A 26275-nucleotide genomic window follows, 5' to 3' on the forward strand; every position below is an offset into this window, starting at 1 on the left:
CTTGTTATGTAAAGGTAACACAAATTTATTTTTTATAAATCTTCATGGAATGTGGAAGTCACTGGCTAGCCAGCAGTTAATGGTTTGAGGGCAGTCAAAAATCAACCACTTTGCTATAGAATCATAGAATTCCTACAGTGTGGAAACAGGCCATTCAGCCTGTCAAGTCCACACCAGCTCTCCGAAGAGCATCCCAACTGACCCACTCCCCTACCCTATCCCCATAGCCCTGCATTTCCCAGGGCTAATCCAACTAGCCTGCACATCCCTGGACACTATAGGCAATTTAGTGTGGCCAATCCACCTAACTTGTACATCCTTGGACCGTGCAAGGAAATCGGAGCCCTTGGAGGAAACCCACGCGGACATGGGTAGAATGTGCAAATTCCACATAAACAGTCATCGCCCAAAGGTGGAATCGAACACGGGTCCCTGCCACTGTGAGGCAGCATGCTAACCATCAAGTCACTGTGCCACCTTAAGGCCAAATAGGTCTGGAGACACATGAAGGTCAGGCCAGGGAAGGATGGTACATTTCTCTCCCTAAAAAAAAAAATTAGTGAATACTGCTGCACTCGAAGTGGCGGGGTCCTCACCTCTGTCTTCAGGAGTCAAAGTGAAAGCATTGCCTTATTGCAAAGTGAAACGTCCAGTGATCAGACTGTCTTGAACCTTGTCACTGGAAGCAGTACTCCTGTGAACTTGAAACATACCTTTCTATGAACAATACTTTGCTTTGGCCCCACTTTCTGCACAGGCCCCAGACTTCATAGCGTCTCTTCTTGATGACACAAATTGCAGTCAGCTTCACAATCAGGCCATCAGCTCCCCCATAACCCAAATGCCACTCAGATCTTACTTAATTTCAGGCGCTAAGCCTCCAGACATCCTATACATCGTTCATAAAATTGGAAAATAGTTGGAAAATACCTCAGAATTTGCTGTTTGATGAACTAAATTAACTGCCTGTCATCAACGTATCTGTCCCATGTGGGCATCTCATGAATTTAATAAATGGAGGATGAGAGAGCTGAACTGTTGCAGGCCATGCTATTTTACCAGCACTCTCCATCCTGTCTCCATTCTTGTATCCATAGTGCTAATAAAATTCTGCTCTGTCTCCACCTCGCAACTAGATTTCTCACCAGAATTTACAGAGGCATAAAATTTGACTATAATTCATTATGTTCCATCATCTATGCTTAATACGGACTGTAAATAATAGAGGCCCCAGCTCTGATCTTTGCGACACTCCATAACTTACAATTTTCAAACATGAATGACCTATTTATCACAAGTCTGTTTCCTCTTAGTTAGCCAAATCTCTATCCATGCTAATACATTACTAATAATACGTGCCCTTACTTTGTGCAGCAACCTTTTATGCAGCACATACAAGGAGGATATTCTTAAACTGAGAGGATTCAGAAAAGATTTACCAGAATGTTGCTGGGAATGGAGGGTGAGAGTTAAACAAATAGGCTAGGACTTCTTTCATTGGAGCGTAGGAGATTGAGGGGTGACCTTATACAAGTTTATAAAAATCATGAGGGGTGTAGATAAGATGAATAGCAAAGGTCTGTTCCCTAAGGTGGGGGTGTTCAAAACAAGAGGGCATATTTTTAAGGTAAGAGGAGAATGATTTAAAAAGTACATGAGGGGCAAACGTTTTACACAGAGTGTGTTTAGTGTGTGAAGTGAACTGCCAGAGGAAGTTGCATTGGTCAGTGCATTGAGTATAGGAGTTGGGATGGTATGTTACGGCTGTTCAGGGCATTGGTTAGGCCACTTTTGGAATAGTGCATGCAATTCTGGATTGTAAATACAAATCCCAATTTGCAACAATAAACTAAGATCAGATTCATCTTAATTTACAACAATTTGACACAATGGGATAGAAATAAGACCGACATAAGAAACAACTTATCCATATTAGTAACAAACCAAATGAATTTCTGCATGGTTGGTCATGGTACTACACACCATAATCTCTGGAGAATCGAGTGTGGCTGACGCAACTTCATATAACTGATGGATGATGAAATCAAACATTTGTGGAAAGCCACAGAATATAGAATTTAGATATGGAATATTTTCCTGACATTGTAATCAGTGTAACTGGCATGAATGAAATCAATCATAATTGGAATAAATAAATTATCCACTAGCTTGTCCATCGATTATGCAAGCTATCCTAGAAATCAATCACAACATAAGCAAATGTATAGTGGCTCCTACAAGAGGAACTGTTCCATATTTGGAGTTCCTTCACCAGCTGATTGTAGCATACATTTATATACTGTAATATTTACAGTACCAACTTAAGAAAGCTGTTTATATTCATGAAGGATTTTGATAGAATATGCTGTTTCCAGTGACCTAAGGATCAGTCAGCAGAAGACACAAACTTAAGATAATTAGAAAAATAATGAAGAATGGCATGAGGGAAAAAAAGCAGTTTGTGATCTGAAAGGAAGCAGAATAATTAGATTTGAAAGGAAATGACAAATATTTAAAAATACAACAATTGCAGGGCTCTAAGGAAAGAGCATGAATGTAGGACTATTTAGATAACACTTTCAAGGAGTTGAACAGGTTTAATGGGTCAAGAGGACTTAATCTGAACTGTACCAATCTGTGAGGCTCCTTTTTACCTTGGATGTATTCAACCCATTTCTTCAACACTTCTGCAGCACACTTACCACATTTCTACTGAAGAGACTGAACGAATGACTTACCAGTCATTATACTGATTTGTAATCTCACACGAGACAGCATAAATTGGAACATGTTATTCGCATGTTGATTGACAGAGGAGACAGGAAAAGAAGTCAAAAAAGTTACTCAGGTGCTTAGTCTGTGTTCATGTGATGCATATTCCAACAGGGTACCATCTTATTATAGCCCAAAGGGTAAATGTGGAAAGGTTGCTGCCGCTGTCTGGGGGAAAACAGGGAAAGGAGTTGGGGGGGCAGTTGGGAAAACCAGGGGCACATCCTCAGAATAAGGAATAATCTATTTACTAATTTCTTCACTCAAAATTGTGAATCTCTCTAACTGTCCACTCAGGAGAGCTGTGGAAGCTCAGTCATTGAATAGGTTCAAGACAGAGATTGATAGCTTTCTAGATACTTACTGACATCATGAAAATAGGGGTAGATTAGGAAAATGGGCATGCCCACTATTCACCTGGAGTTTCCCTGCTTCCACAAATACCTCTGCCTTCCCCCACAGCCTTGACACCCATACCCATTCAATGATTTCGCACCCACCACCTCCTGAGACAAGAGTTTCAATGTTGCCCAAACCTTAGAGAAACAATTTTCATCTGTCTTCTCAAAGGGTAATCCCCAATTTTAAGCAGAATTATGAACCTTCAGTCATAAAACCTTGTAAAAGTCGAACACAAACACGTAGTTAAGATGACTGCTGCAAATTAGGTTATTTTTACCATTTACACTGTAGAGACAAAATCAGAAAAGTAAATAAGTTATAAATAGTTGAGACCCCAGCACCAAGCCCTGTGGCACACTACTCTTCACATCTTGCTAAACTGAAAATATCCCATTTATGCCTACTGTTTTCTGTTAACTAACTAATCCTTTATCTCCACTATCATATTACCCTTAACACCAAGAAGTATTATTTTGTATAATAACATGTGATGCAGCACCTTGTCAAGTATCCTTTGGAAATCTTAAGTACAGCACTTCTGTAGATTTGCTTTTATTCACATTGTTGTTACTTCCTCAAAAAAAAACACTGAAAAGTTAATCAAACATGATTTCCCTTTCACAAACAATGTTGGCTCTGCACAATTGCTATTAGATTTTCTTGTGCCCCCCTATATCTTCCTTATGAAAAGAAACCAACATTTTCTCCATGACAGATGATAAACTAACTGTTTCAGAGATAGTAGGAACTGCAGATGCTGGAGAATCTGAGATAGCAAGGTGTAGAGCTGGATGAACACAGCAGGCCAAGCAGCATCAGAGGAGCAGGAAAGCTGAGGTTTTGGGCCTTCTTCAGCTTTCCTGCTCCTCTGATGCTGCTTCTGTGTTCATCCAGCTCTACACCTTGTTAGCTCTGATAAACTAACTGGCTTGTTGTTTCCTGCTTTCTGTCTTTTCCCCATTTCCAATCTGATGTAACCTTTGCAGAATCTAGACAACTTTGGAAAATTAAAAAACACACAACTACTATTTCAGCAGCCACTATTTAAGACTCTATTTTGAAGTCTTTTAGGATCACGGGACTTGTCAGCTTTTAGTTATAATAATTTCCTCAGTACCTTTCCCTGATGAATGTAATTTTTTAAAGTTCTTAACTACTTTCCCTCTCCCAATTCACAATTATTTCCAGTATGTTATTTATACACTCCACCGTGAAGTAAAGGTAAAGTTGCTATAGTTGCAGATGACCATAGGGCAACTCTTTCCTTAGAGAGAGAGATAATTGGTAGTGAGTTTAACTGGAGGGTTGGCATGCATTTGGCAAGAGATGATGCTGAGAAGATGGGACTTTCATGGTAATCTCAGTCAGTCTAGGAATTAAACCCACCCTGCTGACATCACAAACCCTTGAATATTCAGATCCCAATCTTTGTTTTCTTGCAGGTATGTCTCTGTAAATGGCTATCAAATAAATACATATTTATTTACATCATCTGTTTTGTTATGAATGTGACAGACCTTCTGACAAAGTCCTTAGTTCTGTCATTTTATATATACATATATTTTAATCAATAAGAGAAGCAAGGGTTATTTGGAAAAAGCAGGAAAGTGGAGTTGAGGTTTGTCAGATCAATCCATGATCTCACTGAATGGTGGAGCAGACTCATTGGGCTGAATGGCCTACTTCTGTTCCTATGTCCCATGGTCTAATGGTCCTTTCCTCATCATTTCCCTTCTTGCTACAATGCAATCTTGCCTCGTGCTCTCTATTCAATTTATCGCGTTTTCCCAAACTCAATCCTTCTTCTACTAATTAGTTTGAAACTTTCCCTACCAAGCTAGTTATGGTTGTAACTGTAAACACACTGCGTGACAAACAAAGCCAAGGAAGTTTGCTAGTGATAGAAGAAATATTCTGCTGAATATGTGTCACTAAAATTGGTCACTGAAACTCATAGCTATAGATCCGACTGAATCTTGTGGTTACCAACCACAGACAAGATATTCAGCCACTGTACTCAGTTTTAGCCAATTAAAAAAAAAAATAACGGGTGCACCCTAGTTCAGGGTGGGAGGATGTGGAGTTTTTGTTAAAACTGATCGATTATGTTGGGCTGAAAGGCTTTTGTCTTTTAAATACCTTGTGGTTCTTGTACAGCCATTATTTTGCTACAAACATTCAACTCCCTCTGTGTGCAGATTCAAGGAAGAGTTTGGTCCCTCTGTAGAGTATTAGAAGATTCGGCAGGAAAATCCAGAAAATTGTCCAAGATAGCAGCGCCGGTAAGGTAGGCAGCGTTTGGGTTCCAGGACCTGTCTGCTCCAGACCGGCCGCTTCCTCCATTCTTTCCTTATTCTTGTCTTCTTTCTTATTCTTCATCTCCTTCCTGTCCGCAGTGGCAAAAGTGACATCACAGAGGAGTACAGCCAGAGCGAGACTCTTGGCAAGGTGGCAGCCTAAGCAGAGCCAGGGACTCCTGGTTGTGGTAGGCCCAAAGCAAGGACTGCATGCATCGGCAGCAGTGGAGCTAAGGACTCCTGGTTGTGGCAGGCCTGCAGCGGGGACTCCTGGTTATTGGTGAGGCAGTGACAGCAGCTCCTGATGTGGTAGTCCCAGTGCTGGGGACTCTTGGTTATCAGCAAAGCAGCGGCAACAGAGGAACCAGGGGCTCCTGGATGTGGAGTAAGAGTGGTCCAGCACGGGACCCAGCATGGGCAGTCTGTTGGCAAAGTGGGTGCAGCGACGAAGAGATGGCTCCTGAAGAATGGCAACTCTGACATTGGTGTGTCTGGCAAAGGCAGGGGAGGGGTGGCGGTGCAGGTGTCTTTGGTCAGCCAGCTCAGGGCTCATGACAGAGGCTGCAGAACGAAGATAAACTTTTTTTCAGCTATATCTTTTTATTTATTTTTATTTTTAAAACTAGTCAAAATGGCACTGGGTTATGCTAACAGTTGAAGCTGTTCACTATTTTACTGTGTTGTTCATTGTGGACTACAAGTGACAATAAATCATTCAAATAAATCATTCATGCAAAACGATTATCCAAGATAAAATACTTTCAATGGATTTTTTCAGAGTGGAACTGACAGGGGACATCAGATCCAAAGAGATAATAAAGACAGTCCTCTCATTTTTGATTAGTAAAATATTGGTCAGTGAAATCCTGCATAATACCTGGGATAACAAGGTGCAGGGCTGGATGAACACAGCAGGCCAAGCAGCATCATAGGAGCAGAGAGGCTGAGGCTGACGTTTCGGGCCTTTGCTGTGACAGGATGGAACAAAAATGAGCTGAATACTCCCTATTAAGTTGTTCATTTTTAAAAATCTTTCATATGCAAATTACACACAGAAATTTGTTATAGCTCCAAATATGAATAATACAGTAAACAGAATTAAAATATTCAGTGTGAACTATTAATTGTAGTTTATAATTGCATTTATTAGTGGAGATCTGACTGATTACTATCATCCTAACCTGATTCTAGACCTGCTGCCTCAGACACTAATCAGAAATCACATCACCTCCAACATTTATATCCTCTTGTATTTTTTTTTGTATCCACGACAAAAACTTAAAATTTGTAGAGCTGCAAACTCTAAACAAAGGGTGATAATACTTTGGTAGCTAAAACACAACATGTGCCTGCTGCTAAGAGACTTGGCTACAATAACTGAGGCTGACAACATACCCATGGGATGAACTCCAGAACGGAGTTTTGGAGTTCAGGAGTTCATCCCATGGGTTTAAATTGGACATCTCTGACTTTTGCTTCATGCTCCCAAGTGCTTCTGCCTCATTTCTGGTGCTTCCTTACGTTAAAACAAATGGGCACAATGTACAATTTGCAGCAGTTCATTATTGGCAGCAACAGCAACACCAGCTCCCTCCCCATCCCCACCCCTTGGTGTTCCTTCTTTAAAAACACAGCTCCTCCATCATAATGGCCTCCCCTAAACAGGCATCCTCCTGAAAAATCTCTAACTTTGCAATTCCCACCAATCAATGCATAATATTTTTAACATATCAGTGTATAATGTAAGGTAAAGTGGCCATAGCCCCAGAGAATCATAGGATCGCTCTCTCATTAGACAGAGAGGGCTCATGGTGGTTTAACCTGAGGGTCACCATGCTTCAGGGAAGGGGAGAGGTTCAGAAGGCCTCCTTCATGGTAAGATTAGCTGGTGCAGGAGTTGAGCCCACACTGCCACGATGCCAATCACCCTGCATCACAAATCAGCCATCTGGCCAACTGCAATTGAGATGTATTCCACATCAGATTGACGAGCAAAATGTAAACAGAAGACTAGTATTGTGGGTGAGCAACTGGGGGAAGAGATGTATGCATGATTGTTGTGCTCATGATGCAGTTGTATATGGTTAATAGGAGCCAAATGGTTGGAAGTGAACACATGGGTGTTATTTAACAGCAGTGAGTGTAGATCTTATCCCTGGCTGGACAGCCAGTGACAGTACCTCATTCCCTCTTTTTTACAGGATGTGGCGTATTAAATTAACTGGACAGCGGCTGCTTTTCCTCGGGACCTAGAGCTGACTACAGCCTAGAATATTTTTGTTTGACATTCCCTGCATGCCATTGGCTATGACTAGCTTTCTCACTGGCATAGCACTTCAAAATTGTAAAGTAATCCTACCAATCTGTGAACCATTGTTATGAATGCACTTGGAATATAATGCATAATTGAAGTTATTATAGTGAAGACAGCAATTACAACTTTTGAAAGGATATGGAAACAAGCAACCAGAATGATTGAGAGGGTAGAGGGATTGGATTACACAGAAGGCTCATTTACATTGGGTACGTTTTCATTGAAATATGGAGGATAAGTGGTGAAATTATTCCTACTTTTAGGATTCAGAAAAGACAGGATAACATAAACCAGTATACAAAGGCAACATACTGTGGATGTTGGAAATCTTAAATAAAAGCACAAAATGCTGGAAATACTGTTAAGGAGGTCACTGATCTAAACCACTAACTCTACTTTTCTTTAGACTCTGACATTTTTTCCTGATTCTAGACTCACCAGCAAGGGGAAACATCCTATCTGTATCCACCTTGTCATGCCCTGTAAGAATTTTGCAAGTTTGAATGAGATCACCTCTCATTCTTTGAGATGCTAGAGATTACAGGTCCAGTCTCCTCAAACTCTCCTCATAAAACAATTCTGCCATCCAGGGATTAATTTGGTGAACTCTTTTGCACTCCCTCGAAGGCAAAAAATATCCTTCCTTAGATAAGGAAACAGAAATTGTACACAATACTACAACAGAGTTCTCACCAACATATTTTACAACTGCAGCAAGACATCCTCACTCTGTAATCAAATTCCTTGAAATGAATACCAATGCTTAGTTTTGCTTGCCTCACCAACATACTATATTTTTGGTGACACATGAACAATGATGCCAGACCACTTTGGATACCCACACTTTTCAATTGCTCACCATTTAAGAAGTATTCTGCCTCTCTATTTTTACTACTAAACTGAATAACTTTATGTTCATTTACGTTATATTCCATCTGCCATATTCCAGACCATTCACTAACCTGTCCAAATCTTCTAAGTCTACTTGCACTCTCGTCATAACTTGCATTCCTACCTAGTTTGGTGACATCAGCAAATTTGGAAATATTAAATTGGTTCCCACAACCAAATCATTTACATAGATTATGAACAGTTGTGAATCTAGCACTGATCCTTTTACTTCCTCATTGGTAACAACCAGTTATCCTGAGAATGATTTGTTTTTCCTACTCTCTATTTTCTAGTATTTGCAATCTATGCAAAGATATTCCTCCCAGTCCAATGAGCTCTAATTTTATTTACTAACTTCCTGCATGGAGATAGAAGCCTTCTGAAGATCCAAATACACCACAGTCACAGGGTCTTCTTTGTCTATTCTACAAGTAACATCCTCAAAAAACTCCAGCAAGTTAATCAAGCATGATTTCTCTTTCCTTAATTATGTCATCTCTGTCTATTTTAACCATTCTTCTCCAAATATTAAGTTATTATGTTTTTCGTATTTACACACGTTCTTACATTTTCCTTATAGGACGTCAAGCTAAAAAGTCTACAGTTTTCCATGCTCCCTCCTGTCTTGAATAGTGGGGTTACATTTGCTATCTTCCAGCCTTCAGGGCCTTGTGAGAAACCACAGAATTACAAAAGATAATCGCCAAGCATCCATTATCTCTATTGTTACTTCTTTCAGCACTCTGGGATAAAATTCATTTGGTGCAGAAGATTTAGCAACTCTTAATTCAATCTAGCTAATTTTTCAAGTACCACCTCTTTAACAATATTATTTTCTTTCCACTCTCCAGTTACACAGGTCACTTGGTCATCTGGTATTTATGGAGGATTTTCTGTCCCATCTTCTGTGAAGGCAGATACAAAGTAACTTTCATTTCTCTCTTATTTCCCTCTTACTGTAAATTTTTCTGTTTTCCATCTGTAATGGACCCACATTTATCCTTACTGTCCTTATTTTCCCTTTCACATATAGCTTTTACAGTCCACCTTATTTCCCTTGCGAACATTCATATTCTGCTTTCCCTTCACTTATCAGTTTCTTGACCTTCCTTTGCTGAGTCCTAAATTTCTCCTAATCCTCAGGTTTACCACTATTTGACATTCTTATAGGCTATTTTCATCAATTCCCAATAATACTTGATTCCCCCTACTGTTTCGTAGCTCTATTCAGACTGCTTCTACATCTCAATTCTTTATAGTTCCTCTCTTACTAATGTAATCTCCTTTCCCTCTGTCTCTATCCCTGATAAACGTAGAATATCCTTGGATATTCAGTTCCCAAACTTGGCCAGCCATGGCTCTGTAACAGCAATTAAATCAAATTCACTTGCCTCAATTTTGTGACTTCAAATCATTTATCTTTTTGTGAATGAACACAAATAAAGTACCTTTAATTGAGTCTTGTAGCATCATTTTCCATTTTGATCCTATTTTATAGCTGTAATTTCTTCATCTTTTATTTTTATTTGCAGCACTTCTGCTTTTGTTTACTAGCTGTGCTTCCTTTCGATATGAGCTCCCTCTTTTGTACCGATCCTCCTGCCAGTCCTGTTTAAACCCTCCCCCAATGCAAAAAGGGAGAAAATGGCTTCCAGGTAGAAGGTCCAATGCATGATCGAGATAGACGGACACGTAGGCACAATGGGCCGAACAGCCTACTCCTTCTATTTCTTACGTTCCTAGGCTATTTTACCTTACGCAGAACTGCTGAATCGGAAAAGTGGGTGAAAATTCAAAACTAAGCTGCAAAAACAATATTTCAATGATTTAGTGTGCAGCTTCTGGAGCAAATTCTCTAGGGAAAAATGGTGGAAGCAGATAATATTGATTCATTCCAATACAAACGAGGTAGTTTTGAAAATAAATCCAACGTTCTGTGGGTAGAACGTGAGTAATCTCAACTACGACAAGCGCGCCACTTCTAGAAAGAAAACTGTGAGCAGTTTCTTTCTATGTTATGTACTTTATATTTTCTCCTTATCGACGTCTTCAGAGCCTTTATTAAACACTAGCGAATGTAGAACTTGAACCCGAGTCTCCTGGCCCAGAGATTGGAGCACTACCACCAGGCTGCATGAACCCTCCAATACTCCCTGCTTTGTTGTTAATTAGAGATTAATTTACAATTTCATTGTCATGTGACTACCAGGAATCGGTAGATGGAAAACTAAGGATGTTTTTTTTTCCACGATTCTCAATTTGGGTGTTTGTTCTGACCTGTAATTACTATGTTTTCAAATCTAAACTGGTTATTAGTCTATAAAACAGCTAATGTCACTTGCTCCTAAATCACATTAACAATAATTTTGAGTCCGTTCTCAATCACATGAGCATTATTTTCTTATTGCCCCTTGTCCCTCAGAATGTAAGCCACCTGTTCGGGAACCGAGCTGATGTTTTTCCTGGAATATGTGAAACACAAATTAACCAGTTCGCCGCTGGTGTTTATATCAGATATCAGTGGGTCATTTCTGACCTTAAAAGTAGCAAACTGTCACTAAACAAATATGGTCAAGATCCCATTTCTTCCAGCACCCTCTGTCTGATGTTAGAAATTCGATCAGCCACTTTGTTTGGGACGAGAGGGTTAAAGGATAACGCCAGTGAATTGTTCCCGAGCGGAAAGTGTTAAACTGTTTGAATGAAAGAGTAGTGCTCTATTCACATTGCGTGCACACACACTGTTAGTGCTACCTCATTGGGAGGGACCAGTGTGATTTACCGAGGCTTCTCCAGACCCAGGTCGGTCCAAATGCAGAAGGAGTTCCTTCGCCTTCCGTTGCCCATTCGGGTTTATTAGGTACTAACTGAAAGAAAGAGGGACTCGAAGGAATGCAGATGACGCGGATGCTCCAGATCGGTTTCCTGACGATTCTGTTGTTAATGGTCTTGAGTTCTTACTGGTTTAACCGGATTCAATTCAAGTGGAGATCGGATAAATCGAAGAAGCCTGGTAGACTCTCACAGAGAGAGCTTTCCAACTGGGAGTCTGTCTGTGAACCTTTCTTCAAGGGGGAGAAAGTTTTCCTTTGGAAGGAGCAGCCTTCGGCAGTACCCCGGCCCTCAGACGCTGCAGAGACCGAGGACTACTGCGATAACCTGGAAGGGCTGCTTCACTATTCCCAAATCCCGGTGATGGCCGAGGAGACCAACTTCCCCCTGGCTTTTATCATGACCGTGCACAAAGAGTTCGAGACCTTTGAGAGCCTCTTCAAGGCAATCTACCGACCTCACAACCTCTACTGTATCCACGTGGATGAGAAGTCCCCCGCACAGTTCCAGTTGAATCTGCAGCGCTTGCAGAGCTGTTTCAGTAATGTCTTCCTCGCCACCAGAATGGAGCCCATTGTCTACGGAGGGATGTCCCGGTTGGAAGCGGACATTAGGTGCCTGACGGATCTCCAGCGTCTCAGGACTAACTGGAAGTACGTCCTCAACCTCTGTGGTCAAGACTATCCTCTCAAAACCAACCTGGAGATCATTCGACACCTCAAAGCATTTAAAGGCAGGAATATCACCCCTGGCGTTTTGCCTCCAAACCACGCCAAAGTCCGCACGAAGTTTGTGTACAAGCAGGTGCTGTCAGCTAGTCAATCCTATGTCGTCAGAACCAAAAAGGAGAAATCCCCACCTCCGCACAACATCACTATTTACTTTGGGTCTGCCTATTATGCTTTGACAGCCGAATTCGTCGAATTTCTTTTGAAGGACCAACGAGCTTTGGATTTGTTAGACTGGTCTAAAGATACTTACAGTCCTGATGAACACTTCTGGGTAACACTAAACAGAATACCAGGTACGTGCAATATCTGCATTTTCCATATTCATTGTGTGGTAATGGGATTGTACCCTGGATTACTCGTTTAACGCTTGGTAGAGCAGGGATCTCCAATTTTAGGCCGCGCTGATGAAATGGAATCTCGTCGAATGTCAGGTGGCTCGTGGTAGCCCTGTGGCCTCCCAGTCAAAAGGCTGTGGATTTAAGTCTCACTCTAAAGATTTAAGCATTTGAATTCAGTGCACTATTAAGAGGGTGCTCTACTGTCCATGAACTCCTCCTTTTGGTGGGTGGGTGGGAGGTGAGATTGACATCTGATCTTGAAACTTTCAAAGAAGAGCAGAGGGAGTTCTTCCTGGTTTCCCTGGGAATATTTATCACTCCCACCAATTTAACCTATAGATCATTATCATAGTTGAGGTGTTGCTGTGTATATGTTGACTAATGTGTTTCCTGTATCATAACACAATGCTTCAAAATGTGTTTCAAAGGCTATAAAGTACTTTTTTTTTAATACTTCCATAACTTTAAGCTCCTGTATAAATGCACGAAATTCGTTCTTTGCTCCATCTGTTGCTTGCTCAGAGGTGCAGTGCAAAATGGGACCATACAGTTTCATTTTCACTTGGAGTGAGCATGAATCTAGTGTGCAAAGTTCGGATCTTATTCCTCCCAAAAGACCATAGGATGGCTGATGGAATGGAGTGGGAAGAGGAGAAAGAGCACACTGGTATAGTAGCGTACGGTTATGCATGATGCATATTCAACAACTTAAATAACACTTTACTCTGTTTCTGACATTGCTTGATACTGAAGCCACCATTTGGAAATAAGAATTCTATTTCAAACAAACATTCTTTTCGTTCACAATATTTCAGAAAGTAAGTGGGTGGAACAAAATTTTGGCAATGAGCTCATTGTTTTCTTTAACTGAAAAGTCAAGTGTAGTGGGTGCTGTTACACAAGACCCTCTTTGTAAGGTTAAATTTGCAAGTTAGTAATTGGATTTACTTGCCAGCTACTGGATATATTCTGAATGATTGATTTTTAAAAGGTCCTCTAATTCCAGAGCAATGATTCAAAGGTAAACAATTCTTCTGGCATCTTTCATACTTCTGAAAAGTCAGTAGCATAGTGGTAATGTTACTGGATAGTAATCTGGAACCCAGGTTAGTGTTTTGGGGCATGGGTTCAGAAGAACCCAGTAGAAATCTGAAAGTAAAAACCAATTAACAATTACTAACATGCATTGTGGACTCCTTTCCTGTTTGTCTTGCGTAGATTTTCTATAAATAAAGTATTATTTTCCAAACTTTTTTTTTCATTCTGCCTACTCGAGCTGAAATGGGCAGACCAGTGGAACCACAAATGCTTGCAGAATTGAAGGAGGCCACTTACCTTGATGGATCACATTGACCTGTTAGTGTTTGGGAGTAACGTGTAATGGAATCATGGAACGGTTACAGCACAAAAGCAGGCCTTTCGGCCAATTGTGTCCATGCTGATTGTAGCTAATCTTGTTTCCATGCCCTTTACCACGGTCCTGAAAATTGTCTCTCTACAGGTAATTGGAGCACTCCTGAGTCTTGGATTGATCTCTGTTCACCACGCTCTGGAAGTGCATTTCCAGATCATTACTAATCTTTGTATAAAAGCTTTGTCATAAAATCATAAGAAATAGGATCATGAGTAAACTATTTAATCTTCAAACCATTTTTCTCATTCAATAAGATCTTGGCTAATCTGATTCTGGCCTTCAATCCACTTTCCCTGCCTGCTCCACACCACCTGCATAAACATTTTACTCCCTTGTTGACCAAAAATCTATCTAACTGTAAGAAAAGAAGCTTGAGTCTGATTCTGAGAGCAGAATAAGAGTCAAGTGAAATTTTGAAAAAGGAGATTAGGAAAGCGAAGACAAAATATTAAAATATGAGCAAAGACAACACAAAAAGTTCTTATAAAAATATCAAGAGGATAACCGAGGCAAGGTTAGGTATGAAGAAATTTATCATAGAGGTGGAAGATGTGGATATGGTTCTTATTGAATACCTTGGAAATACCTTCTCAAAAGAGGGAGCGGTGCAAACCTCTGGTAGAGAAGGAGTGTGAAATACTGGATGAGATAAGTGTGATGGGGTCATAGTCGCACTGCAGGGAAACAGATCCTTCAGTCCAACTACCAGATGTCCTGAACTGATTTGGTCCAATTTGCCAGCATTTGGTCCATATCCCTCTAAACTCTTCCTATTCATGTACCGATCCAGATGCCTTTTAAACGTTGTAATTGTACCTGCCTCTGTCAGTTTACATTGGCAGATCATTCCATACACGCAGCACACTGAAGAAGTTGCCCCTTGGGTCCCTTTTCAATCTTTCCCCTCTCACCTTAAACCTATGCCCTCTAGTTTTGGACTCCCCTACCCTGGGAAACAGACTTTTGACTATTCACCTTGTCCATGCCTCTTGTGATTTTATAAACCTTTTTATAAGGTCACCCCTCAGCCTCTGCTCGAGGCGGTGGGGGGGAGAAAAAAAGCCCCAGCCTCTCCCCATTGATTCAAATACTCCAATTCCGGCAACATCCCCTTGTAAATCTTTTCTGAACCCTTTGAAGTTTAACAACATATTTCTTATAATAGAGAGACTAGATTTGGATGCAGTATTCCAAAAGTGGCCTCACCAATGGCCTGTACTGCCACATCATGATATCCCAACTCCTATACTCGATGCATGAACCAATGCAGGCAAGCATGCCAAATGTTTTCTTCACCCTACCTGTGAATCCACTTTCAAGGACCTATGCCCTTGCACCTTTAAATCTGTTTGTTTGACAACACTCCTAGGGCTATGAGGTTTTTTACTTTTATATATAATTTTGTATATCTGTGTACAATTCCACATTTATTTTAAGAGTTTGGATTTTTTAAAAAATGGTGTGCCTGGTCTGTCAGTGAAGGGGTTTAATGATTAACTAGTTAAGATTATCTGCAGCCATACTGCTTTCCTTCTAAACAGTGAAGCAGGAAGTGTTTTCTCCCTTCCATACTCTAATCAAACAATACTCCAGTTCCTTTGTGCGAGCAAGTACAAGGGAAACGACACCATTCCACTGAGGGTTGTGGATAAACCACTTCTAAGTATTCCAGGGCTGGTACAGTTAACCAATGACATGGTTCTACACACAACCGGTTATACTACCCAACCATAATTCACTTTACCTGAATCATTAAAGCATTACTTATTCCATATAAGATGCTGGCTACATTCATGTAATCACTTAACCGCTGTTGTGCCAGCCAGACAATGATAGTATACTGGTTTTAAACAAAAACGGAAATTGCTGGAAAAGCTTAGCACGTCTGGCAGCGTCTGTGGAGAGAAATTAGAGTTAATGTTTTGGGTCGAGTGACCCTTGGAATGGGCCTGGTCTTAAGTAGTTTTAGCAGCTTGTACTTGAAATGCTTCTGAACCTCGCTTACTTTCCCCTTTTCGTTCCCCTGTTTGGGCTTTGCCAACACCCAATCAAGGCATAATACATTTGAGAACTGCTCCTGTTCCAGAAGATTGGCTATCTGAAGGATATAGAGAGGAATCCTGAACTAAAATCCTCTGATAGCCACACAAATCATGAAGAGCAGAATATCTCCAGAAACTGTTGTGGTTCCCTACTCAAAAATTCCTAGCCAAATTACCATTCATTCTTCAGCAGCTAATGCCATCGCAGAGTTAACTAATCTCTTGCCACTTTTTCACTTTCCCATTTCAGCACAAGTTCTTTTGAGGTTACTATGTACCTTTTGTAATGAACTATCTGTGTGGCTCTTGACATGGCTAACTGACCCATTTTTGCCAGGAGTGTGGTCTGTGGAAAAACTTATTACTCCCACTGTCTTTCTAAGTAGATGGAAGTTTCCTATTGTAAAGGAGTCTTCAATCTGGATGCAGAAATTTACATTAGTCACATATCCAGATTACCAGAGGTGATTCAAGACCCTTTTTTTTAAAAAAAAAAAAAAGCCTTCTCTTGTACATCTATTGCCATCATGGCATACTTCTGATCTCTTAACCCCAGGTTGCACTTACCTGGCCATTTATGTGGCCACCCAGGGAGCACTGTCATTAATTGGAAACATTCAATATGTTTTGGCAGAATTGGTATTACCAAATGATCTGACAATTATCTACAATTAGACATCTCCTTTTTCTATACTTTGTTTTCTAGCTTTCCTTTATTCTTAATTCTTTATAATCTTTATACTATATCTGTCCTTATAACTGAATAAACTTTGTAACCCTGAGTGATTCTTCTCGGCTTTTGCTTGGCCCTTTGTATGTCCCTTTAATTATTACTGGCTGTCAATCCCAAAACATCATCTGTTATTCTAAGAGTGACCGTGGTAAGAAATAATCATGTAATAATTGCTTGAGCGTCCCTATCCTAACCATTCTATCTGATGTTGGATTTACAATTGTCACGTTTCGTGTGGGGTTCTGTTAGTATGTGCTGGTACTAAGATAATAACAACATATCCTTTATAATCCTGATGATCTATTACATATTTTCAGAATCCTTAGCAGTACTACCCCTCTACATTCTGCATTCTTAAACCTAACTGATTTAAGCCAAATTTTTCATGAGATTTAAATCAATTTGTTGTGATACTTTTGTGCGTGGGTCTAATGACTGGGTATCACCTTGTCTGAAATTCAAGTGTTTGGCTACTAGATCTGCTATCCAGTTTCTCCTCATAGCAGTTAATATTGCACCAGGTCTTTCTGTGCTGCCCACCTCTCCCAATCTAATCACTTCCCCCTTGGCTGCTCCCTGAAACCTCTGGCATACTCTCCTTCATTTGTAGATTTTGTTTTTTTTTTTTTTTGCTGCTACAAACTCCTGTCCTTCATTGTTGATCATATCTATTGAAGCCTGATCTGCCTGGCTATTTCCAACTGTTTGGGTGATCTATTTTAAATATTCACTCTCTCTCTTGTTTTCTATTTTTAAAGCACGTTTCACCAATGTGAATCAGGAATATGCGAACACTTGGTCTTGTGAAAATGTATACAACATAAATGATTCTAAAGTTATAGTTTGGAAGATTCTGATGTCTTGAATCGTATGGCAATACTGTCATATCAAAATTGCATTATTTAAGTATCAATTTTAAAGCCTCAATTAGTGCTGTAAACTCTGATTAAAGTATTTGATGATTTTCAGTAGATAAGACTGCTTAAATTACTTGTGACTTGTCAGAGGTGCCTGTCCAAAAGTAAAGATAAATTTAGGTTTAATCCCATATTGACATATCCATGGAATAGAAGGGGGATTCCAATTCTAATGCAATCTCGTGTGAGCTATTTAACTAGGATTAGAGGAGTTGATGTAAAAGATGTGGTTCTGAATTTACTGCCTTTATTTTAAATACTTTCTACACTGCTTGTCTCTACCCATTAGGACAGCACTTATTTCCTTGTTCCATTAGTGTCCATCCATTATGATTTTCTAAATCATAAACATAGATGCACATTGAAATCTGTTGTTCCATGCAATATTTGCCATCGTTTCGAACCAGTCAAGTTTTTACAAAAGGACAGTTGTTTAAACTGAATACTCCTGGATATTCAGCTCCTATCACGAGTCACCCTGCAACATGTCTCCAATAATCCCAAATGCATATTGATTTTTAAATCAATATGTGAATAATTTATCCACTTGAACTGGTTTCTGTCATACCTTCTATAGTATCCCAACACCATGTCACATGTTCTTGACTTTTGATCTGATCTCAAAGATCTACTTTTCTCTCCACTTGACTGTCAAATTCAATTTTTTTTAATGAAACAACAAACCCCAGCTGAAATGCATCACTAAAATATGAATTAATACCAATTGACATTCCATTGAACTATACAAACACGTTTCTCCACCTCTCACTTGCTGCCATGCTCCTCCTGTCGCCATCTTCCAGCATCCATCACCTCTCATTCAACTTTACACATACTAGTTGCTTTCCTTTCTCATTCACGAGCCCTGGACAAATTTTACAGACCAGTAAAATATTGCCATAAAATTTTTGAAACCCAAAATCAGACCTTAAGGTTTTCGAAGATTTGTAGCTCAGGTTGTGGATGAAGTTACAGACTTGCTTGCTGAGCTATTGGGTTTGGTTGCAAACACTTTGTCACCCTGCTAGGTAACATTGTTAGTATACCTCTGGTGAAGCATTGGTGTTCTGTCCCGCTTGGTCTGCCATTACCTCTGAGATAGACGACAACAACAGGAAGACACAACACGACCAGACTCTCTAATCACCCTACTGTATATGAAGGACATTTCAGAGATGACCACAAGACTACTCAGACCCCTAGGTATCAGGGTACAAACCAACAACCACCCTACGACAGCTCCTTACGAATGTAAAGAATCCAATTCGCAAAACCGGTGTAATATACAAAATACCATGCAAAGACTGTGAGAAACACTACATAGGCCAAACCGGAAGAAAACTGAATGTGGATACATGAACACCAACTAGCCATTCAAGAGACATGACCAATTCTCCCTTGTCTTGTTACACACGGACAACGAGGGACACAAATTCAACTGGGACAGTACAGCCTTAATCGCAAAACTCAATCAGACATGCCGGGGAATTCTTGGAGGCCTGGTATTCTGACTGGAACTCCATTGACAAACACATTGAATTAGACCCTGTGTACCAACCACTGAGAAACAGAACCGGAAGTGGTACCAAACACCCCAACAAATTGAGGCATATAAGTGGGACAGAACATTGTCACCCTCCTAGGTAACATTATCAGTGCACCTCCGGTGAAGCAATGTTTGCAACCAAATCCACTGGCTCGGTGAGCATTTCCACAGCCTCAGAAATCAAATCTTTCTGTTTGATTCTAGCCATGACATTTAGTTTGTTTTTTTTTAATCTTTGATTTCAATGTTTTCCAAAGCTTACTTGATAAATCACTTTTGATTTTTCACATCTCAATTTTCCCAAATTCAATTAGCGTTAGCTAATGTGTTTTCTCCTTTTTTTTTTTTAAAATATTTAATTTCTATTCGAGAAACAGATGATTTTACTCTGTGCTTTGAAACCACTGAGAATTTCAGGTAATTAAAAAACAATTTTTTTTTTTTTTTTTAAAATACCAATCCAATTCATTTTTAAAATGGTGTCCAGACTTAGTGAATCATAGAATCCCTACAGTGTGGAAGCAGGCCATTCAGCCCATGTCCACATCAACTCCTCAAAGAGCATCCCACCCAACCGAGCTGAAATCGAAACTGCTCACAAACCAGATCTGCAATTTTTTAGACCATAAGTCTTTAGGAATTAGCAACAGGAGTTGGTCATTTGGCCCCTCAAGCCTGCTTAGTCATCCAATAGAAATATGGCTCATCTGACATTCCTGTCCTTGGTAAGACTTTGGCCAATTTGATTATCCTTTCTTTGGATCCAATACTAATCCCAATTTCTCTTTATCATGGTCAGGCCACCTTTTTTCATTTTTAGTTTATTGCCAGACAAGAATGAATAATTGTAGCAGTTTCCCCATGCTTTTGCAACTACCTGTCTACCATCGCCCCTTTAACTTACTTAATTAATCATTGTCAGCTCACGCCTCATACCATTGTAGTTTCCTTTATCATATTATAGCCATTCTTCCCCCAAGGGGCATTGCATGGCTAATTGTCAATTATTTTATTCTATTCTATGCACAATACCTAGTTCAGGATGGCCTGTTGCCAAGTTGGTTCTTTCATGTATTGGTTGAGAAAACATCTCGTACAAGTTCCAGGAACTAGTCCTCTGGTGTATTGCTACTGACTTGATTTGCCTAATCTACATGCAGATCAAAGTTGCCCACAATCATAGCTGAGCCTTTATTGTTTGTATCTCTAATTCATGTTTAACGCTTTCCCCAACAATGCCACTACAATTTTCTGGTCTATATTACAACCTACACTATCATTTTCTGGTCCTTCATGTTTCTCAGCTCTACCCGTGCAGATTCCTCTTTACAGGACCTACTATCCTTCTTCACTATTGTGTAAATTTCCTCTTTAACCAGCAATGTTACCCCACCCCCTTTTTTTACCTTTTTTTTTGTCTGGATAAACTCCTGGACATTCAGCTCCTATCCCTGGTCATCCTGCAACCATGTCTCCAGTAATCCCAAATATATCTGCTCCTATGATGCTGCTTGGCCTGCTGTGTTCATCCAGCCCTGCACCTTGTTGTCTCGGATTCTCCAGCATCTGCAGTTCCTACTATCCCCAAATATATCATACTGGTTTGTGTCTGTGTGTGGCTAATTCATCCATTTTTCTTTTTGTGAATGCTCTGTGCTTTAAGACACAAGGCTTTAAGGCTTATCTTTTTAACGTTGATAGACCCATTAGCATTACTTTACACTGTGTTGACTTGTTTTAATTCTTGTCCTTGAATTCTTTGCCTAGCACACTTCTTATCTCTAATTCTGTCTTTTGTTTTTGCCTTTGTTTCCCTCTGTTCCCAACACTGACATTTTAGATGAAACTCTCCCCAACTACTACTAATCCTAGGACAACAGTTCCTGTCCTGCCCAGGTGCAACCTGTCCAGTTTGTATTGGCTTACATCCCCAGAACTGGTCCCAAACCCCAGATATCTGAAACCCTGCCCCTTGCACCATATCTCCAGCTACACGTTCATCTGCTATCGTCCTATTTCTACTCTGTAGCAATTCTGAGATCTTCACGTTTTGAGATCCTACATTTAACTTGCTTCCTAACTCCCCATATTCTGCTTTTAGGACTTCATCTCTTTTTAACCCATTCCCTCCCTGCCTGTGGAATGAACACCCCTCTGTAGGTGCTAGCTACAATCCTCTCAGCCTTGCTACTTGGTGTTCTGTCATTACTCCAGCTGTAGCTGGAGATGCTTCCTTATACACATCTGGTACTGAACATTAAAACTATGCCCCTGTCTCAGAGCAGGAGGAGCGCACCATAGCCTTAAGCTCTTATTTGACTTGCTCCTCTAAATAAACCTGTAGACTGCCCTGAAAATCAACTGCAGTTAATTGCTCCAGGGCCCTTCTGTGGATCTCTGTACTGCTGCCTTTACCAACTATAAACCCAGTCAGAAGTCACACGACACCAGGTTAGAGTCCAACAGGTTTATTTGAAATCACAAGTTTTCAGAGCACAGCCCCTTCATCAGGTGCACCTGTGATTTCAAATAAACCTGTTGGACTGTAACCTGGTGTCGTGTGACTTCTGACTTTGTCCATCCCAGTCATACACTGGCACCTCCACATCATAACTTTAAATCCAGTATAAAGATCTTACAAACTAAGTGATAAAATAGTATAAATATTCATCTGACCTTACCTAACCAGCTGCTTCCTTTTTCTTTATTATTTCAAAATATAATATACTTTATTCATAAACATCTGTAAGTACATAGTTCTAAGTCGTATCTCTATTTTGTATAGAGAGAAAGAAATGAAATTTTGACATTTCTCAGCTTCTCTAGAGTTGTGGGGAAGAAAAGGCATTTCTGACTTATGCAAGAAACTATATTTACTTTTACTTTTTTATTTTGAGGCACCAAAAAGGTCTGATAACTGAATGAACCCTCGTTATACTTTGGCAGAAAGACCTCTAGACGGTGGTCTTCTTCCCACAATGTCTTGGTAGCAGCTGCACCAAGCTCTAGTACATTGTTCACCTGGGAGTGTGCCAAGTCTGCAGCACTTGGTCGTCTCTTTACGTTGGATGATCAACAAGTTTTGGACAGACGGAAGAGTGTCTTTCACAAGAGTTGATGGTCCTCCAGGTGCAGTTGATGTTTGTTTGTCATAGAATCCCTACAGTGTGGAAACAGGCCCTTTGGCCCAACAAGTCCACACTGATCCTCAGAACATCCCAGCCAGACCCACTACCCTATAAACCCACCTAATCTACACATCCCTGAACACTTCGGGAAATTTAACATGGCCAATTCACCTAGCCTGCACATCTTTGGACTGTGGAAGGAAACCGGAGCACACCCACACAGACACAGGGAGAATGTGCAAACTCCACAGTCGCCCGAGGGCGGAATCAAACCCGGGTCGCTGGTGCTGTGAGGCAGCAGTGCTAACCACTGAGCCACCGTGCCGCCCTCTTGTGTGTTCTGGGGAATGGACCATAGAGCACAGAGTCCTGCATAGCACAGCTGCTCGGGAGGAACATGCAGAAACAACTACATCTCATCTGCAGATCTTCTTTGCAAAGGCACTTTCCAGAAGGAGATGTATGACGGTCTTTTTTTCCAACCCAGCTGGTTCGGGACAGTGTGCAGTGATGCAGAGAGACCCAGGTGTGCATGAAGGATTTAACAGGCAATGCCCATCTCACCACCAGCCAAGCTATGTCTTGGTGCGTGTTGGAAAGTTGGCGATGAGGCACTTTGCCAAATGACTTTGACAGTCTGCTCAGAAAATCTCCTGATAGGATCCACCCACTCCTTTTCCCGCAGAATTTCAGATGTTACGTGCTGACCGTTGCCTGATAGACTTGTGTTTTTACTTTTCATATCACCTGTCCTTTGTGGAAAAATTTGCAATGGTCTAACTACTTGTAGCATTCCACAGCAACCTGGCCAGACCCATCCTTCGTAACAACTGGGACAGGTAGAACCTCATAGTGACACTAGGTGTTTGCGTAATGAGGGATTGTGCACAGCTTTATGCAACTGCACACAAAGGTGGCCATCTGGATGAAAACAGTGTTAGGTACATCCTCCCCACAAGCTCAATGCTCCCATTTGTCCAGTTTCTGACTCACTGTGGTGATATGCTCCTCCTAAGTTTTGGTGCACACCCCAGGACCTTCAGGTAATCTGTCCTCATGGTGAAAGGGGATTAAAAAAAATCAGTTGACCCCGTTCCCAAAGAGCATTGCCTTGCTCTTGCCTTGATTTACCCTGGCTCCCAAGGCCATTTCGAATTAGTTGCAGATGCTCATGAGTCTGCGCACTGACTGAGGATCCGAGCAGAAAATGGTGATGTCATCCGTGTACGGGGAGGCTTTGACCTGCAGGCCTCTGCAGCCTGGAATAGTCAATCCTCCCAGGCTTGTATCTTTCCTGATGGACTCAGCAAAAGGCTCTATGCAATGCACAAACGGGGCAGGAGAGAGTGGGCAGCCCTGCCTGACTCCAGATCTGATTGGGAAGCTTTCTGATTCTCACCAGTTGATTGAGACTGCACTAATGATGTTGGTGTAGAGCAGTCTGATCCAATTGCAGATTCCCTTTAAAGTTTTTGAGAAGATTTGCAGCTTGGGTTGTGGATGGGGTTGTAGACTTGCTAGCTGAGCCAGTGTGTTTGATTACAGATGTTTCGTCAACCTGCTAGGTAACATCATCAGTGCGCCTCCGGTGAAGTATTGGTGTGCTGTTTTGTCTGTTATTTATATGCCTCTGTTTGCTGGGATGGTTGGCATTACTTCCAGTTCTGTTTTTCAGTGGTTTGTGTATTGGGTCCAGTTCAATGTATTTGTTGATGAAGTTCCGGTTGGAATGCCAGGCCTCCAGGAATTCCCTGGCATGTCTGTTTGTGTCGTGCTATTATGGATGTGTTGTCCCAGTTGAGGGATATAAATAACAGGCGGAACAGAACACCAACGTTTCATCGGAGGCACACTGATGATGTTAGCTAGCAGGGTGACAAAACGTCTGAAATCAAACACACCCGCTCGGTGAGCAAGTCTACAACCTTGTGCAGATTCCCTCTCCAAAACCCATTTTGGAGAGCATGTCCCACATGTAGGTGTGTGATATCCTGTTAAAGGCCTTCTCCTGGTCCAGGCTGATGAGGCAGGCATCCACCCCCCTTGTCCTGCACCTTGGAGATCATGTCCCTGAGGAGGTGAAGCTCCGAGATCATCGTGCTTGATACAGCACAAGTTTGGTCGGGGTGAATCACTGATCTCAGAGCAGACCTGACATTGTTGACGATGACCTTAGACAGAATTTTATAATCCACATTCGACAATGAAATTGGTCACCAACTTCTAATTTCATCCCTCTTCCCCCTTCTGCTTTGTAGATGATGCTTTTTCTCAAGGATTCACTCATGCTACCAGCCAGAAGCATATTGTTGTACACCTCCTGCAGGTCCTGGCCAATCGAGTCCCACAGAGCTGAACACAACTCTGCCAGTAAGCCGTCACTTCTGGGAGTTTCGCCCTTCTCAAAGGACTCGGCCTTGTTCACCTCATCCAGAGATGATGGCTGGTCCAGCATCTCCCAAGTGTTATCGTTCAAGACCTCCGTGATAGAGGACAGGAATGTATGGGAGGCTGCGCTGTCAGTGGACTTTGTGTTATACGGTCTGGCATAAAGGGTCTTGCTGATCCTCAGGATGTCAGACTGAGATGGAGGCCTCTAAGTCAAAGAGCGAGGCTTGCTGTCTCTCCACCTCCCTGGAGATCCTCCTTGACACCTATGGTATGCCTGTATGTTTACTGTGGTGACAGTCAAACATTAATTAGTCTGTCTCGGTGCGATTGGAGGTAAGAAAGTGAAGTTGTATACAGGGATTCTGGAATGCATGTCCACAGATCCCTAAAGGTAACAGGACAAGTAAAAAATGCTTTCCTGTACTAACTGAGGCTGAACGAAAGGTGGATGGAATGTGATGAGAACAGTTCCTATAAGGGATGCTCTTTGTCTAGCAAGTAGCTATAATCATGGCACTAGTTAACTGCAACTGGAATACGTTATTTTTTTCTTCATTCTTTTATCATGGGTATCATCGGCAATATCAGCATTCGTTGTCTGTCTTTAATTGCCTTTCGACTTACCACTTGAATGCTATTAGTGAAACAAATGGGATCTCACAACAATTGATGATAATTATCATGATCACCAAGACTGGCTTTAAATTCCAGATTTTATTTCCTACCTGTTTATGATCAACATGTTCAAAGATGTTATGACCCACCTCTGGAGTAGGTCTTCCTGGTCCAGAGATGGAGGTCAGCACTGCTCTGCTACAAGAGACCTTAGCGCATTCCTAATTTATATTAACTAATCTTAAATACCTCAGCAGTGATGGGGTATGAATCCATGTTCTTTGGGCATTAGTCTGGGCCTGTGAATAACTGGACCAGTTATCATTGTCTCCCCTGAAAGAGTGAAAAATATAAACATTTCTCCAAAGCTGAAATACACTTTTTTGAAAAAAAAACTAATTTGTTTCAATCATTTGGAGAGGAACTTCTCTTGAAGATCATTATCATTGGATTTTTTTTTATCGTTGCTGGGGGGTGTGTGGAAATGTCAGAGGCCAGACCATCGAATACATTTAAGGGGATAAATTAGACAGGCTGTTGGTGTTGATTTCTAATCTGCAAGGAAATCGGGTTTATGGGGCCGGGTACGGGGAACCGGGGGGAGTAGCAGGGACAGTTGGTGGGGAGGGTCACTGTTGTTAAGACATTGTCTTTCAATCCATATTACTATCGTATCAGCCATAATTTTATTGATTGGTAGAGCAGGAGCAAGGGGCTAAATGACCACCTTCTAGTTCGTGTTATGGAGTAACACCAAAGAAGCTAAAGTTATTTATTTCTGATTCCCACATTAAATTTAAAACAAAAGGGCCCAATAGTTTTAACTTACATTTTCACCCAGGAAATTAGGAAGTCTGCTTTGTGGCTTGCAAACAGTTTCTGTTGCACGCAAATAAAACCCACCGATTTGTC

General features: G+C 41.0%; 1 protein-coding gene across 2 annotated transcripts in view; it reads left to right on the forward strand.

Moving 5' to 3' along the window:
• Positions 1 to 11394: 11394 nt before the first annotated feature.
• Positions 11395 to 26275, forward strand: part of LOC109937915 (N-acetyllactosaminide beta-1,6-N-acetylglucosaminyl-transferase-like) — a 29314-nt gene continuing 14433 nt past the window's right edge. The window contains exon 1 of one of the 2 annotated variants that reach the window (XM_048617437.1): positions 11395 to 12532. In XM_048617437.1, the coding sequence (XP_048473394.1) occupies positions 11569 to 12532 (964 nt within the window). In that variant the 5' untranslated portion in view covers positions 11395 to 11568. The remainder of the gene's footprint in view (positions 12533 to 26275) is intronic. The other variant, XM_048617430.1, reaches the window with a different exon arrangement.

This window comes from Rhincodon typus, chromosome 2, assembly GCF_021869965.1.
Source record: "Rhincodon typus isolate 14 chromosome 2, sRhiTyp1.1, whole genome shotgun sequence".
NCBI lineage: Eukaryota > Metazoa > Chordata > Chondrichthyes > Orectolobiformes > Rhincodontidae > Rhincodon > Rhincodon typus.